We start from the raw sequence: 17549 nt of genomic DNA on the forward strand, positions 1-17549 counted from the left end.
TTTGTGTTAGAAGACAGCCATCTTGTAATAAACCTTGAGGTATATGTTATTGTCGCCGGTGTGTCTGTAATTCAGCGTTTAGCTGTGAATGTGTAGAGGACAGCCATCTTGTAATAAACCTTGAGGTTCGTGTTATTCTGGCTGGTGTGTCTGTAATTCCGCGTTTAGCTGTGAATGTGTAGAGGACAGCCATCTTGTAATAAACCTTGAGGTACGTGTTATTCTGGCTGGTGTATTACCAGTACAGCTGGCACTGCACTGGGTCACCCATCTTTGATTATAGTCATCTAGATGCCGATCACTGAATATAGTGGTTATGTTGCTAATAACATTAAGTTGGTATTGCTAAAAACAGTTCAATGAAACGCAGTACCTTCATGATCGATTCCAAGTATGGCCCCCAGATCTTCTGTGTTTTGGCAACAGCGTTGGTGTAGGCTTTACTGGCATTTCCTGACAGAAAGAAGACAAAGAAATACAACAGTGAGTGATGGTGGCCTGGACAGTCAACCAGAACCTAATGTTCCCTGGTCATAATCTCTGGGTCCTGGTCAGTGGGAGCCAGTGAGTGATGATGGCCTGGACAGTCAACCAGAACCTAATGTTCCCTGGTCATAATCTCTGGGTCCTGTTCAGTGGGAGCCAGTGAGTGATGGTGGCCTGGACAGTCAACCAGAACCTAATGTTCCCTGGTCATAATCTCTGGGTCCTGGTCAGTGGGAGCCAGTGAGTGATGATGGCCTGGACAGTCAACCAGAACCTAATGTTCCCTGGTCCTAATCTCTGGGTCCTGTTCAGTGGGAGCCAGTGAGTGATGGTGGCCTGGACAGTCAACCAGAACCTAATGTTCCCTGGTCATAATCTCTGGGTCCTGTTCAGTGGGAGCCAGTGAGTGATGATGGCCTGGACAGTCAACCAGAACCTAATGTTCCCTGGTCATAATCTCTGGGTCCTGTTCAGTGGGAGCCAGTGAGTGATGATTGCCTGGACAGTCAACCAGAACCTAATGTTCCCTGGTCATAATCTCTGGGTCCTGTTCATTGGGCACCAAATGGAAGAAAATGGACTGAAACAGGGAGGGACTTCCTGGATTTGTCTCAATAAAGACAAACTCATTTTTTGTTTTCCGCTGAAAAAAAGTTTTAAAACAACCCTGGTAAGAATCCTTCCTGGGCTGTTGACACCTACCCACAATACCTTTGACGGGATTGACAGCGCCCAGCATGGCTTTAAAGACGTCCACCATAGCCTTCTCTCTCAGGATGGTCTTCTGAAACACCGTCAGGAAGTTCTAATGGAACAAAAACCTGTCATGTTACGGAACCTTGAGGGGAAGTAATAACTGACTGGACCACTTGAATTATTCTAAATGTATTCAAATAAAACAGGTGAGCCGAGTCATACTGCAATGTGTGGTTGTTGAATGATAATGACCGGCCATGTCTCTACAGAAAGTCAAGCTAAGAATGACAGTACATGTATCAAATATAACAGCAAACTGATATTGACCTCAATATCATGATAAATAAATAATAATAATAATAAATATGCCATTTAGCAGATGCTTTTATCCAAAGCGACTTACAGTCATGCGCGCATATATTTTTTTTTTGTGTATGGCTGGTCCCGGGGATTGAACCCACTACCTTGGCGTTACAAGCGCCGTGCTCTACCAGCTGAGCTACAGAGGTATTAAGAACATGATAGCTGGAACTCAATGAGACAACCTGGTTAAATAAAGGTTAAATAATTGTTAGGTCTGAGGAAGTACGTCCCATACCAGTGAGACAGGCCTAGGGTCCTATAGATCGTGAGAGTAGTCCTATAGATTGCCAGAGTAGTATTCCAAGGCTGGCTCATGTTACCTGCAGTTCCTTGACGATCATGAAGCAGAGCAGCCTGTCCAGCCCGTTGAGGCCGAAGGTCCCCAGGGTGTCCTGTATCTCAGAAAACAGACGGTTGTTGGTCACCTCCTGGTGGGTCTTCAGGTCGTACCAGGTGTTCAACTGGTCCATGTAGCACGTCCCTCTGGAATACAGGTAACAGGTAAACCTATGCATTAAGACATATTAAAAGCACTGAGAAGAGTGTACACCAAAACAGACATCCACTACCATGTATATGCCATGCCGTGTCAAAGTACACCAACACTCCCTTCCATAACTCATCTAGCTATAAGCTGACAGACTGATGCCACCAAGGTGACATGGAGAGAGAGATATCTACTTGGGGTCTGTGATGTGGAGAGAGATACCTACTTGGGGTCAGTGATGTGGAGAGAGATACCTACTTGGGGTCTGTGATGTGGAGAGAGATACCTACTTGGTGTCTGTGATGTGGAGAGAGATAACTACTTGGGGTCTGTGACATGGAGAGAGATACCTACTTGGGGTCTGTGACATGGAGAGAGAGATACCTACTTGGGATCTGTGACGTGGAGAGAGATACCTACTTGGGGTCAGTGACATGGAGAGATATACCTACTTGGGGTCTGTGACATGGAGAGAGATACCTACTTGGGGTCTGTGACATGGAGAGAGATACCTACTTGGGGTCTGTGACATGGAGAGAGAGATACCTACTTGGGGTCTGTGACGTGGAGAGAGAGATACCTACTTGGGGTCTGTGACGTGGAGAGAGAGATACCTACTTGGGGTCTGTGACGTGGATAGAGATACCTACTTGGGGTCTGTGACGTGGAGAGAGATACCTACTTGGGGTCTGTGACATGGAGAGAGAGATACCTACTTGGGGTCTGTGACGTGGAGAGAGAGATACCTACTTGGGGTCTGTGACGTGGATAGAGATACCTACTTGGGGTCTGTGATGTGGAGAGAGATACCTACTTGGGGTCTGTGACATGGAGAGAGATACCTACTTGGGGTCTGTGACATGGAGAGAGATACCTACTTGGGGTCTGTGATGTGGAGAGAGATACCTACTTGGGGTCTGTGATGTGGAGAGAGATACCTACTTGGGGTCTGTGATGTGGAGAGAGATACCTACTTGGGGTCTGTGACATGGAGAGAGATACCTACTTGGGGTCTGTGATGTGGAGAGAGATACCTACTTGGGGTCTGTGATGTGGAGAGAGATACCTACTTGGGGTCTGTGATGTGGAGAGAGATACCTACTTGGGGTCTGTGACGTGGATAGAGATACCTACTTGGGGTCTGTGACGTGGAGAGTGATACCTACTTGGGGTCTGTGATGTGGAGAGAGATAACTACTTGGGGTCTGTGACATGGAGAGAGATACCTACTTGGGGTCTGTGACATGGAGAGAGAGATACCTACTTGGGATCTGTGACGTGGAGAGAGATACCTACTTGGGGTCAGTGACATGGAGAGATATACCTACTTGGGGTCTGTGACATGGAGAGAGATACCTACTTGGGGTCTGTGACATGGAGAGAGATACCTACTTGGGGTCTGTGACATGGAGAGAGAGATACCTACTTGGGGTCTGTGACGTGGAGAGAGAGATACCTACTTGGGGTCTGTGACGTGGAGAGAGAGATACCTACTTGGGGTCTGTGACGTGGATAGAGATACCTACTTGGGGTCTGTGACGTGGAGAGAGATACCTACTTGGGGTCTGTGACATGGAGAGAGAGATACCTACTTGGGGTCTGTGACGTGGAGAGAGAGATACCTACTTGGGGTCTGTGACGTGGATAGAGATACCTACTTGGGGTCTGTGATGTGGAGAGAGATACCTACTTGGGGTCTGTGACATGGAGAGAGATACCTACTTGGGGTCTGTGACATGGAGAGAGATACCTACTTGGGGTCTGTGATGTGGAGAGAGATACCTACTTGGGGTCTGTGATGTGGAGAGAGATACCTACTTGGGGTCTGTGATGTGGAGAGAGATACCTACTTGGGGTCTGTGATGTGGAGAGAGATACCTACTTGGGGTCTGTGATGTGGAGAGATACCTACTTGGGGTCTGTGACATGGAGAGAGAGATACCTACTTGGGGTCTGTGACATGGAGAGAGATACCTACTTGGGGTCTGTGACGTGGAGAGAGAGATACCTACTTGGGGTCTGTGACGTGGATAGAGATACCTACTTGGGGTCTGTGACGTGGAGAGTGATACCTACTTGGGGTCTGTGACATGGAGAGATACCTACTTGGGGTCTGTGACATGGAGAGAGATACCTACTTGGGGTCTGTGACATGGAGAGAGATACCTACTTGGGGTCTGTGATGTGGAGAGAGATACCTACTTGGGGTCTGTGATGTGGAGAGAGATACCTACTTGGGGTCTGTGACATGGAGAGAGATACCTACTTGGGGTCTGTGACATGGAGAGAGATACCTACTTGGGGTCTGTAATGTGGAGAGAGATACCTACTTGGGGTCTGTAATGTGGAGAGAGATACCTACTTGGGGTCTGTGACATGGAGAGAGATACCTACTTGGGGTCTGTGACATGGAGAGAGATACCTACTTGGGGTCTGTGACATGGAGAGAGATACCTACTTGGGGTCTGTAATGTGGAGAGTGATACCTACTTGGGGTCTGTGATGTGGAGAGAGATACCTACTTGGGGTCTGTGACATGGAGAGAGATACCTACTTGGGGTATGTGACATGGAGAGAGATACCTACTTGGGGTCTGTGATGTGGAGGGAGATACCTACTTGGGGTCTGTGACATGGAGAGAGATACCTACTTGGGGTCTGTGACATGGAGAGAGATACCTACTTGGGGTATGTGACATGGAGAGAGATACCTACTTGGGGTCTGTGACATGGAGAGAGATACCTACTTGGGGTCTGTGATGCGGAGGATCTCTCTACAGAGTCGCCCTATGAAGGTGGCTGACTCATCGACCGAGGGGAACTTGGGGATGGGGATATGGGTCGACTGGTAGACACTCTCCCAATCCTGGATCTAAGAAACACAAAACAGCTGAACATTAGACGTTTCAAAAGTATGTATATTATTTAAACCAGGGCTCTCCAACCCTGTTTCTGGAGAGCTACTCTCCTGTAGGCTATCGCTACCTGATTCAACCAGCTAATTATTAGAAGGGAGCTTGGACCTTCCCCTCCAACACGGTTGCGAAGGAGGGATGTAACATTTTCCCTTTTTGATGATGTTTTAATGTTTTAAAGGATGCAAGGAATCAACCAGACGAACTGAGAAAAGAGCCATGTGGGTATAAGGAATCAACCAGACGAACTGAGAAAAGAGCCATGTTGGTATAAGGAATCAACCAGACAAACTGAGAAAAGAGCCATGTGGGTATAAGGAATCAACCAGACAAACTGAGAAAAGAGCCATGTGGGTATAAGGAATCAACCAGACAAACTGAGACAGAGCCATGTGGGTATAAGGAATCAACCAGACAAACTGAGACAGAGCCATGTGGGTATAAGGTGCGAGTCCAACCTTGGTGCGTAGGAAGCTGTTGCACTCCTGCTCCACGTTGTAGTTGATGATGCGAGAGACTTCCTCCTGCCAGATCTTCAGGCCGTAGATGGAGACATAGTCCTGGATGTACTCAAAGGACCGGTAGAACCCATCCATGGTGGCTGCCATCTCCTTGAGCTTCGGCATCAGCTCGCTGGTCTGACCAGGTGCGAGATTGAAATGTACCATGATTAACCATGCTGTAACGCTTCATTTGTTCCCCCTCTCCATTTTTACGTTCGCAGACAACTTTGTTTTTATATTCTGTCATGAATAAAACCTGAACATTCTGGATTACGCTACTGCAGAAAGTGAAAGTGACGGTTAACATTGGGCTGAACGGTCTTGTGGAATGGTTGACATCGTGTTGTGTTGTGGTCAGATATCTCACCTTAGCCTTGGGGTTAAAGATAAGTCCTTTGTGTAGAGCATATGCTACTCTCCTCACCAACTCCTTCCTGATACCATCTTCCAGGAGCTGCTTGGGATCCACCTGAAGAGACGCCATGACAGGTAAGACTTATGCATTTCGACACATTTTCTCAATTATAATATATCTAAAAACAACAGTTGCACAAACCCATTTTTAATATTAAAAACTGACCTTGATGATTCCAACCAGTGTAGTCTTCATCATCAGAATCCCTTCAGTAAAGATGGAGATGGCGTGGGTGAGTTTGGCAACCTGTGAGAAAAGGAAGAGGAAGAACAAGTCGATGACGTCCAGCTGTAGAAAACCCACTGCCTCTCACAAACACTGCTCCTCTGAGCCGGAGAGGAACAGTTGGGGAGACTCACTGAGCATCTGCTCACTCTCCACAGTTAGGGGCCAGGAACTTAGTCAGGAAAAACTCTGGCTCCTAGTTATAGTCACTACTATAGGTCCTAGTTATAGTCACTACTATAGGTCCTAGTTATAGTCACTACTATAGGTCCTAGTTATAGTCACTACCATAGGTCCTAGTTATAGTCACTACTATAGGTCCTAGTTATAGTCACTACTATAGGTCCTAGTTATAGTCACTACTATAGGTCCTAGTTATAGTCACTACTATAGGTCCTAGTTATAGTCACTACCATAGGTCCTAGTTATAGTCACCACTATAGGTCCTAGTTATAGTCACCAATATAGGTCCTAGTTATAGTCACTACTATAGGTCCTAGTTATAGTCACTACCATAGGTCCTAGTTATAGTCACCACTATAGGTCCTAGTTATAGTCACCAATATAGGTCCTAGTTATAGTCACTACTATAGGTCCTAGATATAGTCACTACTATAGGTCCTAGTTATAGTCACTACTATAGGTCCTAGTTATAGTCACTACCATAGGTCCTAGTTATAGTCACTACTATAGGTCCTAGTTATAGTCACTAATATAGGTCCTAGTTATAGTCACTACTATAGGTCCTAGTTATAGTCACTACCATAGGTCCTAGTTATAGTCACTACCATAGGTCCTAGTTATAGTCACTACTATAGGTCCTAGTTATAGTCACTACTATAGGTCCTAGTTATAGTCACTACTATAGGTCCTAGTTATAGTCACTACCATAGGTCCTAGTTATAGTCACTACTATAGGTCCTAGTTATAGTCACTACTATAGGTCCTAGTTATAGTCACTACTATAGGTCCTAGTTATAGTCACTACTATAGGTCCTAGTTATAGTCACTACCATAGGTCCTAGTTATAGTCACTAATATAGGTCCTAGTTATAGTCACTACTATAGGTCCTAGTTATAGTCACTACTATAGGTCCTAGTTATAGTCACTACTATAGGTCCTAGTTATAGTCACTACCATAGGTCCTAGTTATAGTCACCACTATAGGTCCTAGTTATAGTCACTAATATAGGTCCTAGTTATAGTCACTACTATAGGTCCTAGTTATAGTCACTACTATAGGTCCTAGTTATAGTCACTACTATAGGTCCTAGTTATAGTCACTACTATAGGTCCTAGATATAGTCACTACTATAGGTCCTAGTTATAGTCACTACTATAGGTCCTAGTTATAGTCACTACTATAGGTCCTAGTTATAGTCACTACTATAGGTCCTAGTTATAGTCACTACCATAGGTCCTAGTTATAGTCACTAATATAGGTCCTAGTTATAGTCACTACTATAGGTCCTAGTTATAGTCACTACTATAGGTCCTAGTTATAGTCACTACTATAGGTCCTAGTTATAGTCACTACCATAGGTCCTAGTTATAGTCACCACTATAGGTCCTAGTTATAGTCACTACTATAGGTCCTAGTTATAGTCACTACTATAGGTCCTAGTTATAGTCACTACCATAGGTCCTAGTTATAGTCACTACTATAGGTCCTAGATATAGTCACTACTATAGGTCCTAGTTATAGTCACTACTATAGGTCCTAGTTATAGTCACTACCATAGGTCCTAGTTATAGTCACTACTATAGGTCCTAGTTATAGTCACTACTATAGGTCCTAGTTATAGTCACTACTATAGGTCCTAGTTATAGTCACTACTATAGGTCCTAGTTATAGTCACTACTATAGGTCCTAGTTATAGTCACTACTATAGGTCCTAGTTATAGTCACTACCATAGGTCCTAGTTATAGTCACCAATATAGGTCCTAGTTATAGTCACTACCATAGGTCCTAGTTATAGTCACCAATATAGGTCCTAGTTATAGTCACTATTATAGGTCCTAGTTATAGTCACTACCATAGGTCCTAGTTATAGTCACTACTATAGGTCCTAGTTATAGTCACTACCATAGGTCCTAGTTATAGTCACTACTATAGGTCCTAGTTATAGTCACTACTATAGGTCCTAGTTATAGTCACTACTATAGGTCCTAGTTATAGTCACTACCATAGGTCCTAGTTATAGTCACCAATATAGGTCCTAGTTATAGTCACTATTATAGGTCCTAGTTATAGTCACTACCATAGGTCCTAGTTATAGTCACTACTATAGGTCCTAGTTATAGTCACTACTATAGGTCCTAGTTATAGTCACTACTATAGGTCCTAGTTATAGTCACTACCATAGGTCCTAGTTATAGTCACTACCATAGGTCCTAGTTATAGTCACTACTATAGGTCCTAGTTATAGTCACTACTATAGGTCCTAGTTATAGTCACTACTATAGGTCCTAGTTATACTATAGGTCCTAGTTATAGTCACTATTATAGGTCCTAGTTATAGTCACTACCATAGGTCCTAGTTATAGTCACTACTATAGGTCCTAGTTATAGTCACTACTATAGGTCCTAGTTATAGTCACTACCATAGGTCCTAGTTATAGTCACCAATATAGGTCCTAGTTATAGTCACTATTATAGGTCCTAGTTATAGTCACTACCATAGGTCCTAGTTATAGTCACTACTATAGGTCCTAGTTATAGTCACTACCATAGGTCCTAGTTATAGTCACTACTATAGGTCCTAGTTATAGTCACTACTATAGGTCCTAGTTATAGTCACCAATATAGGTCCTAGTTATAGTCACTACTATAGGTCCTAGTTATAGTCACTACTATAGGTCCTAGTTATAGTCACTACCATAGGTCCTAGTTATAGTCACTACTATAGGTCCTAGTTATAGTCACTACTATAGGTCCTAGTTATAGTCACTACTATAGGTCCTAGTTATAGTCACCAATATAGGTCCTAGTTATAGTCACTACCATAGGTCCTAGTTATAGTCACTACTATAGGTCCTAGTTATAGTCACTACTATAGGTCCTAGTTATAGTCACTACTATAGGTCCTAGTTATAGTCACCAATATAGGTCCTAGTTATAGTCACTATTATAGGTCCTAGTTATAGTCACTACCATAGGTCCTAGTTATAGTCACTACTATAGGTCCTAGTTATAGTCACTACTATAGGTCCTAGTTATAGTATAGGTCCTAGTTATAGTCACTACTATAGGTCCTAGTTATAGTCACTACTATAGGTCCTAGTTATACTATAGGTCCTAGTTATAGTCACTACTATAGGTCCTAGTTATAGTCACTACCATAGGTCCTAGTTATAGTCACTACTATAGGTCCTAGTTATAGTCACTACCATAGGTCCTAGTTATAGTATAGGTCCTAGTTATAGTCACTACTATAGGTCCTAGATATAGTCACTACTATAGGTCCTAGTTATAGTCACTACTATAGGTCCTAGTTATAGTCACTACTATAAGTCCTAGTTATAGTATAGGTCCTAGTTATAGTCACTACTATAGGTCCTAGTTATAGTCACTACTATAGGTCCTAGTTATAGTCACTACCATAGGTCCTAGTTATAGTCACTACTATAGGTCCTAGTTATAGTCACTACTATAGGTCCTAGTTATAGTCACTACTATAGGTCCTAGTTATAGTCACTACTATAGGTCCTAGTTATAGTCACTACTATAGGTCCTAGTTATAGTCACTACTATAGGTCCTAGTTATAGTCACTACTATAGGTCCTAGTTATAGTCACTACTATAGGTCCTAGTTATAGTCACTACTATAGGTCCTAGTTATAGTCACTACTATAGGTCCTAGTTATAGTCACTACTATAGGTCCTAGTTATACTATAGGTCCTAGTTATAGTCACTACTATAGGTCCTAGTTATAGTCACTACCATAGGTCCTAGTTATAGTCACTACTATAGGTCCTAGTTATAGTCACTACCATAGGTCCTAGTTATAGTATAGGTCCTAGTTATAGTCACTACTATAGGTCCTAGTTATACTATAGGTCCTAGTTATAGTCACTACTATAGGTCCTAGTTATAGTCACTACTATAGGTCCTAGATATAGTCACTACTATAGGTCCTAGTTATAGTCACTACTATAGGTCCTAGTTATAGTCACTACTATAAGTCCTAGTTATAGTATAGGTCCTAGTTATAGTCACTACTATAGGTCCTAGTTATAGTCACTACTATAGGTCCTAGTTATAGTCACTACTATAGGTCCTAGTTATAGTCACTACCATAGGTCCTAGTTATAGTCACTACTATAGGTCCTAGTTATAGTCACTACTATAGGTCCTAGTTATAGTCACTACCATAGGTCCTAGTTATAGTCACTACTATAGGTCCTAGTTATAGTCACTACTATAGGTCCTAGTTATAGTCACTAATATAGGTCCTAGTTATAGTCACTACTATAGGTCCTAGTTATAGTCACTAATATAGGTCCTAGTTATAGTCACCAATATAGGTCCTAGTTATAGTCACTACTATAGGTCCTAGTTATAGTCACTACTATAGGTCCTAGTTATAGTCACTACCATAGGTCCTAGTTATAGTCACTACTATAGGTCCTAGTTATAGTCACTACCATAGGTCCTAGTTATAGTCACTACTATAGGTCCTAGTTATAGTCACTACCATAGGTCCTAGTTATAGTCACCAATATAGGTCCTAGTTATAGTCACTATTATAGGTCCTAGTTATAGTCACTACCATAGGTCCTAGTTATAGTCACTAATATAGGTCCTAGTTATAGTCACTAATATAGGTCCTAGTTATAGTCACTACTATAGGTCCTAGTTATAGTCACTAATATAGGTCCTAGTTATAGTCACCAATATAGGTCCTAGTTATAGTCACTACTATAGGTCCTAGTTATAGTCACTACTATAGGTCCTAGTTATAGTCACTACCATAGGTCCTAGTTATAGTCACTACTATAGGTCCTAGTTATAGTCACCACTATAGGTCCTAGTTATAGTCACTACTATAGGTCCTAGTTATAGTCACTACTATAGGTCCTAGTTATAGTCACTACTATAGGTCCTAGTTATAGTCACTACTATAGGTCCTAGTTATAGTCACTACTATAGGTCCTAGTTATAGTCACCAATATAGGTCCTAGTTATAGTCACTACTATAGGTCCTAGTTATAGTCACTACTATAGGTCCTAGTTATAGTCACTACCATAGGTCCTAGTTATAGTCACTACTATAGGTCCTAGTTATAGTCACTACCATAGGTCCTAGTTATAGTCACTACTATAGGTCCTAGTTATAGTCACTACTATAGGTCCTAGTTATAGTCACTACTATAGGTCCTAGTTATAGTCACTACTATAGGTCCTAGTTATAGTCACCAACATAGGTCCTAGTTATAGTCACTACTATAGGTCCTAGTTATAGTCACTACTATAGGTCCTAGTTATAGTCACCAATATAGGTCCTAGTTATAGTCACTACTATAGGTCCTAGTTATAGTCACTACTATAGGTCCTAGTTATAGTCACTACCATAGGTCCTAGTTATAGTCACTACTATAGGTCCTAGTTATAGTCACTACCATAGGTCCTAGTTATAGTCACTACTATAGGTCCTAGTTATAGTCACTACTATAGGTCCTAGTTATAGTCACTACTATAGGTCCTAGTTATAGTCACTACTATAGGTCCTAGTTATAGTCACTACTATAGGTCCTAGTTATAGTCACCAATATAGGTCCTAGTTATAGTCACTACTATAGGACCTATGGTATCTGACCTCGTAGCGAGCCCCCAGCTGAGCGTAGTCCTTCAGCTTGTCCTTGTCCAGTCTGGTGGGAACCTCCATGATGGCATGGATCTGCAGCTTGATGATCTTAGCCAGGGAGGTGAACATGCTCTCAGGGATGATCTGTAATACCTAGAGGAGAGTACAGGAAACATGCTCTCAGGGATGACTGGGGTTAGGGAGTAGGGACTGGGGGTAGGGAGTAGGGACTGGGGGTAGGGAGTAGGGACTGGGGGTAGGGAGTAGGGACTGGGGGTAGGGAGTAGGGACTGGGGGTAGGGACCGGGGGTAGGGACCGGGGGTAGGGACTGGGGGTAGGGAGTAGGGACTGGGGGTAGGGGGTAGGGACTGGGGGTAGGGAGTAGGGACTGGGGGTAGGGAGTAGGGACTGGGGGTAGGGAGTAGGGACTGGGGGTAGGGACTGGGGGTAGGGAGTAGGGACCGGGGGTAGGGAGTAGGGACTGGGGGTAGGGAGTAGGGACCGGGGGTAGGGACCGGGGGTAGGGAGTAGGGACTGGGGGTAGGGAGTAGGGACTGGGGGTAGGGAGTAGGGACTGGGGGTAGGGAGTAGGGACTGGGGGTAGGGACTGGGGGTAGGGAGTAGGGACCGGGGGTAGGGACTGGGGGTAGGGAGTAGGGACTGGGGGTAGGGAGTGGGGGTAGGGAGTAGGGACTGGGGGTAGGGAGTAGGGACTGGGGGTAGGGAGTAGGGACTGGGGGTAGGGACTGGGGGTAGGGACCGGGGGTAGGGAGTAGGGACTGGAGGTAGGGAGTAGGGACTGGGGGTAGGGACCGGGGTAGGGACCGGGGGTAGGGAGTAGGGACCGGGGGTAGGGAGTAGGGACTGGGGGTAGGGAGTAGGGACTGGGGGTAGGGAGTAGGGACTGGGGTAGGGAGTAGGGACTGGGGGTAGGGAGTAGGGACTGGGGGTAGGGAGTAGGGACTGGGGGTAGGGAGTAGGGACCGGGGGTAGGGAGTAGGGACTGGGGGTAGGGAGTAGGGACTGGGGGTAGGGAGTAGGGACTGGGGGTAGGGACCGGGGGTAGGGAGTAGGGACTGGGGGTAGGGAGTAGGGACCGGGGGTAGGGAGTAGGGACTGGGGGTAGGGAGTAGGGACTGGGGGTAGGGAGTAGGGACTGGGGGTAGGGAGTAGGGACTGGGAGTAGGGACCGGGGGTAGGGAGTAGGGACCGGGGGTAGGGAGTAGGGACTGGGGGTAGGGAGTAGGGACCGGGGGTAGGGACTGGGGGTAGGGACCGGGGGTAGGGACCGGGGGTAGGGACTGGGGGTAGGGAGTAGGGACTGGGGGTAGGGAGTAGGGACTGGGGGTAGGGAGTAGGGACTGGGGGTAGGGACCGGGGGTAGGGACTGGGGGTAGGGACTGGGGGTAGGGAGTAGGGACTGGGGGTAGGGAGTAGGGACTGGGGGTAGGGAGTAGGGACCGGGGGTAGGGACTGGGGGTAGGGAGTAGGGACTGGGGGTAGGGAGTAGGGACTGGGGGTAGGGACCGGGGGTAGGGACTGGGGGTAGGGAGTAGGGACTGGGGGTAGGGAGTAGGGACCGGGGGTAGGGACTGGGGGTAGGGAGTAGGGACTGGGGGTAGGGACTGGGGGTAGGGAGTAGGGACTGGGGGTAGGGAGTAGGGACTGGGGGTAGGGAGTAGGGACTGGGGGTAGGGAGTAGGGACTGGGGGTAGGGAGTAGGGACTGGGAGTAGGGAGTAGGGACTGGGGGTAGGGAGTAGGGACTGGGGGTAGGGAGTAGGGACTGGGGGTAGGGAGTAGGGACTGGGGGTAGGGAGTAGGGACTGGGGATAGGGTGTAGGGACTGGGAGTAGGGACTAGGGGTAGGGAGTAGGGACTGGGGGTAGGGAGTAGGGACTGGGGGTAGGGAGTAGGGACTGGGGGTAGGGAGTAGGGACTGGGGGTAGGGACTAGGGGTAGGGAGTAGGGACTGGGGGTAGGGAGTAGGGACTAGGGGTAGGGAGTAGGGACTGGGGGTAGGGAGTAGGGACTGGGGGTTGATTTGGGATTCAGGATTCCTGGTCACCAGGACCATACCTTTCTGACGTAGGTCACCAGCTCCCCGGAGTAGAACTGAGAAACACTGAGCAGGTCTGGACTGTTGGCCTGGTTGATACGCAGCAGAGGCAGGTCCAACGCAGACGCCAACTGGTAACATAGATCAATAAAACACGCATTATTTGTATTTATTATGGATCCCCATTAGTTCCTGCCAAGGCAGCAGCTACTCTTCCTGGGGTTTATTATGGATCCCCATTAGTTCCTGCCAAGGCAGCAGCTACTCTTCCTGGGGTTTATTATGGATCCCCATTAGTTCCTGCCAAGGCAGCAGCTACTCTTCCTGGGGTTTATTATGGATCCCCATTAGTTCCTGCCAAGGCACCAGCTACTCTTCCTGGGGTTTATTATGGATCCCCATTAGTTCCTGCCAAGGCAGCAGCTACTCTTCCTGGGGTTTATTATGGATCCCCATTAGTTCCTGCCAAGGCACCAGCTACTCTTCCTGGGGTTTATTATGGATCCCCATTAGTTCCTGCCGAGGCAGCAGCTACTCTTCCTGGGGTTTATTATGGATCCCCATTAGTTCCTGCCAAGGCAGCAGCTACTCTTCCTGGGGTTTATTATGGATCCCCATTAGTTCCTGCCAAGGCAGCAGCTACTCTTCCTGGGGTTTATTATGGATCCCCATTAGTTCCTGCCAAGGCAGCAGCTACTCTTCCTGGGTTTATTATGGATCCCCATTAGTTCCTGCCAAGGCAGCAGCTACTCTTCCTGAGGTCCAGCAAAATTAAGGCAGTTATACATTTTAAAAACATTCCAATACATTCACAACAGATTTCACAACATATTAAGTGTGTGCCCTCAGGCCTCTACTCTACTACCACATATCTATAACACAACATCCATGTGTACATGTGTGTATAGTGCGTATGTTATCGTGTGTTTGTACACATGTGTCTATGTTTGTGATGCTTCACAGTCCCCGCTGTTCCATAACATGTATTTTTATTTGTTTTTTTTAAATCTAATTTTGCTGCTGGCATGAGTTACCTGATGTGGAATAGAGTTCCATGTAGTCATGTCTCTATGTAGTACTGTGCGCCTCCCATAGTCTGTTCTGGACTTGGGGACTGTGAAGAGACCTCTGGTGGCATGTCTTGTTGGGGTATGCATGGGTGTCAGAGCTGTGTGCTAGTATACTGCATGTATTGAAACAGAAAATACAAATTTCTTGATTATGGGGATTAATCTGTGTACTCTGTCTGAGTAGTGAATGGTTCACCTTTAGAAAGGTGGCTCGTAGTTTGGTCACCATGGATGGGTTCGCTCTGATACTCTCCTGCATGATGAACGTGAAGCTGGGAACACAACCAGAGAGAAAAACATTCAATGGCAAATGTATATTTTATAATTGACCAGGTTATTCTCACTGAGATATTACTTGCAAGAGAGACCTGGCTATGTCATCGTGAAACTGGTAAGCCAGAGTAGTTGGTCAGTGTGTACCTGTCTATGATCTGCCATGCATAGGACAGGTCTCCTACTATCTGCATGGTGCTCAGGACCATTCATAAGACATTTATAACCACTACCTGTCTATGATCTGCCAGGCATAGGACAGGTCCCCTACTATCTGCATGGTGATCAGGACCTCCTCCTTGATGTTAATGGTCCTGATCATCTGGTGAAGGAACTTCCTGGTGTCAGCCAGAAACTGACACACCTGCAGGTTGGACTCCAACTGGTGGAACTCTTGAACCTGAGGACAGGAAGTCAGGGTTTATTGGTAAGGAGAGGACAGGAAGTCAGGGTTTATAGGTAAGGAGAGGACAGGAAGTCAGGGTTTATAGGTAAGGAGAGGACAGGAAGTCAGGGTTTATAGGTAAGGAGAGGACAGGAAGTCAGGGTTTATTGGTAAGGAGAGGACAGGAAGTCAGGGTTTATAGTTAAGGAGAGGACAGGAAGTCAGGGTTTATAGGTAAGGAGAGGACAGGAAGTCAGGGTTTATAGGTAAGGAGAGGACAGGAAGTCAGGGTTTATAGTTAAGGAGAGGACAGGAAGTCAGGGTTTATAGGTAAGGAGAGGACAGGAAGTCAGGGGTTATAGGTAAGGAGAGGACAGGAAGTCAGGGTTTATAGTTAAGGAGAGGACAGGAAGTCAGGGTTTATAGGTAAGGAGAGGACAGGAAGTCAGGGGTTATAGGTAAGGAGAGGACAGGAAGTCAGGGTTTATAGTTAAGGAGAGGACAGGAAGTCAGGGTTTATAGGTAAGGAGAGGAAGTCAGGGTTTATAGGTAAGGACAAGACAGGAAGTCAGAGTTTATAGTTAAGGAGAGGACAGGAAGTCAGGGTTTATAGTTAAGGAGAGGACAGGAAGTCAGGGCTTATAGGTAAGGAGAGGACAGGAAGTCAGGGTTTATAGGTAAGGAGAGGACAGGAAGTCAGGGTTTATAGGTAAGGAGAGGACAGGAAGTCAGGGTTTATAGTTAAGGAGAGGACAGGAAGTCAGGGTTTATAGTTAAGGAGCGAACAGGAAGTCAGGGTTTATAGGTAAGGAGAGGACAGGTAGTCAGGGTTTATAGGTAAGGAGAGGACAGGAAGTCAGGGTTTATAGGTAAGGAGAGGACAGGTAGTCAGGGTTTATAGTTAAGGAGAGGACAGGAAGTCAGGGTTTATAGGTAAGGAGAGGACAGGAAGTCAGGGTTTATAGTTAAGGAGAGGACAGGAAGTCAGGGTTTATAGTTAAGGAGAGGACAGGAAGTCAGGGTTTATAGTTAAGGAGAGGACAGGAAGTCAGGCTTTATTGGTAAGGAGAGGACAGGAAGTCAGGGTTTATTGGTAAGGAGAGGACAGGAAGTCAGGGTTTATAGGTAAGGAGAGGACAGGAAGTCAGGGTTTATAGTTAAGGAGAGGACAGGAAGTCAGGGTTTATAGTTAAGGAGATGACAGGAAGTCAGGGTTTATAGTTAAGGAGAGGACAGGAAGTCAGGGTTTATTGGTAAGGAGAGGACAGGAAGTCAGGGTTTATTGGTAAGGAGAGGACAGGAAGTCAGGGTTTATTGGTAAGGAGAGGACAGGAAGTCAGGGTTTGTAGGTAAGGAGAGGACAGGAAGTCAGGGTTTATATATAAACATATTTTTGGACAAAACAACATAATTGTATATCAAATGATCCCCATGTAACAGAATGATCATGTAACGGTCACTAAGAGAGTTACCTAGAGATGAAATAACTACAGTGCATGTACTCTAGTTCATGTTCTAGTCCTCACCTCTACAAGGGCCTGTATCAGCTGAACGGTCTTCCTGCCTGCAGCGGTGGAGTCCTCATAGTTCAGAGACTCTATCTGCTTAGAGATCTCCCTGAACCATGCCTGCAGGTTCTCTGTCCAACACAACAACAACCATGTTAACAACACACATCAACATCTAACACATTTACAATAGGAGGAAGTATGGCGTAGTGAGTTCAGCTTTCACTATTGCAATAGGAATAGGTATGGTACAGTGACAGCAATAGGAATAGGTATGGTACAGTGACAGCAATAGGAATAGGTATGGTACAGTGACAGCAATAGGAATAGGTATGGTACAGTGAGACAGCAATAG

General features: G+C 45.5%; 1 protein-coding gene across 2 annotated transcripts in view; it reads right to left on the reverse strand.

The window, feature by feature from the left end:
• LOC311118398 (WASH complex subunit 5-like) overlaps positions 1 to 17549 on the reverse strand; it is a 38774-nt gene that overhangs the window by 9459 nt on the left and 11766 nt on the right. Inside the window, exons 12-23 of one of the 2 annotated variants that reach the window (XM_084193203.1) lie at positions 17213 to 17325; positions 15535 to 15701; positions 15225 to 15300; positions 13979 to 14089; positions 11912 to 12052; positions 6030 to 6110; positions 5817 to 5918; positions 5405 to 5584; positions 4779 to 4903; positions 1866 to 2028; positions 1198 to 1291; positions 374 to 453 (exon numbers count right to left, since the gene is read on the reverse strand). In XM_084193203.1, the coding sequence (XP_084049329.1) occupies positions 374 to 453; positions 1198 to 1291; positions 1866 to 2028; positions 4779 to 4903; positions 5405 to 5584; positions 5817 to 5918; positions 6030 to 6110; positions 11912 to 12052; positions 13979 to 14089; positions 15225 to 15300; positions 15535 to 15701; positions 17213 to 17325 (1433 nt within the window). Of the gene's footprint in view, positions 1 to 373; positions 454 to 1188; positions 1292 to 1865; positions 2029 to 4778; positions 4904 to 5404; positions 5585 to 5816; positions 5919 to 6029; positions 6111 to 11911; positions 12053 to 13978; positions 14090 to 15224; positions 15301 to 15534; positions 15702 to 17212; positions 17326 to 17549 lie in introns of both variants that reach the window. The other variant, XM_084193202.1, reaches the window with a different exon arrangement.

The sequence above is a fragment of the Coregonus lavaretus genome (genome assembly GCF_964263955.1).
Source record: "Coregonus lavaretus genome assembly, contig: HAP1_SCAFFOLD_480, whole genome shotgun sequence".
Lineage (NCBI taxonomy): Eukaryota > Metazoa > Chordata > Actinopteri > Salmoniformes > Salmonidae > Coregonus > Coregonus lavaretus.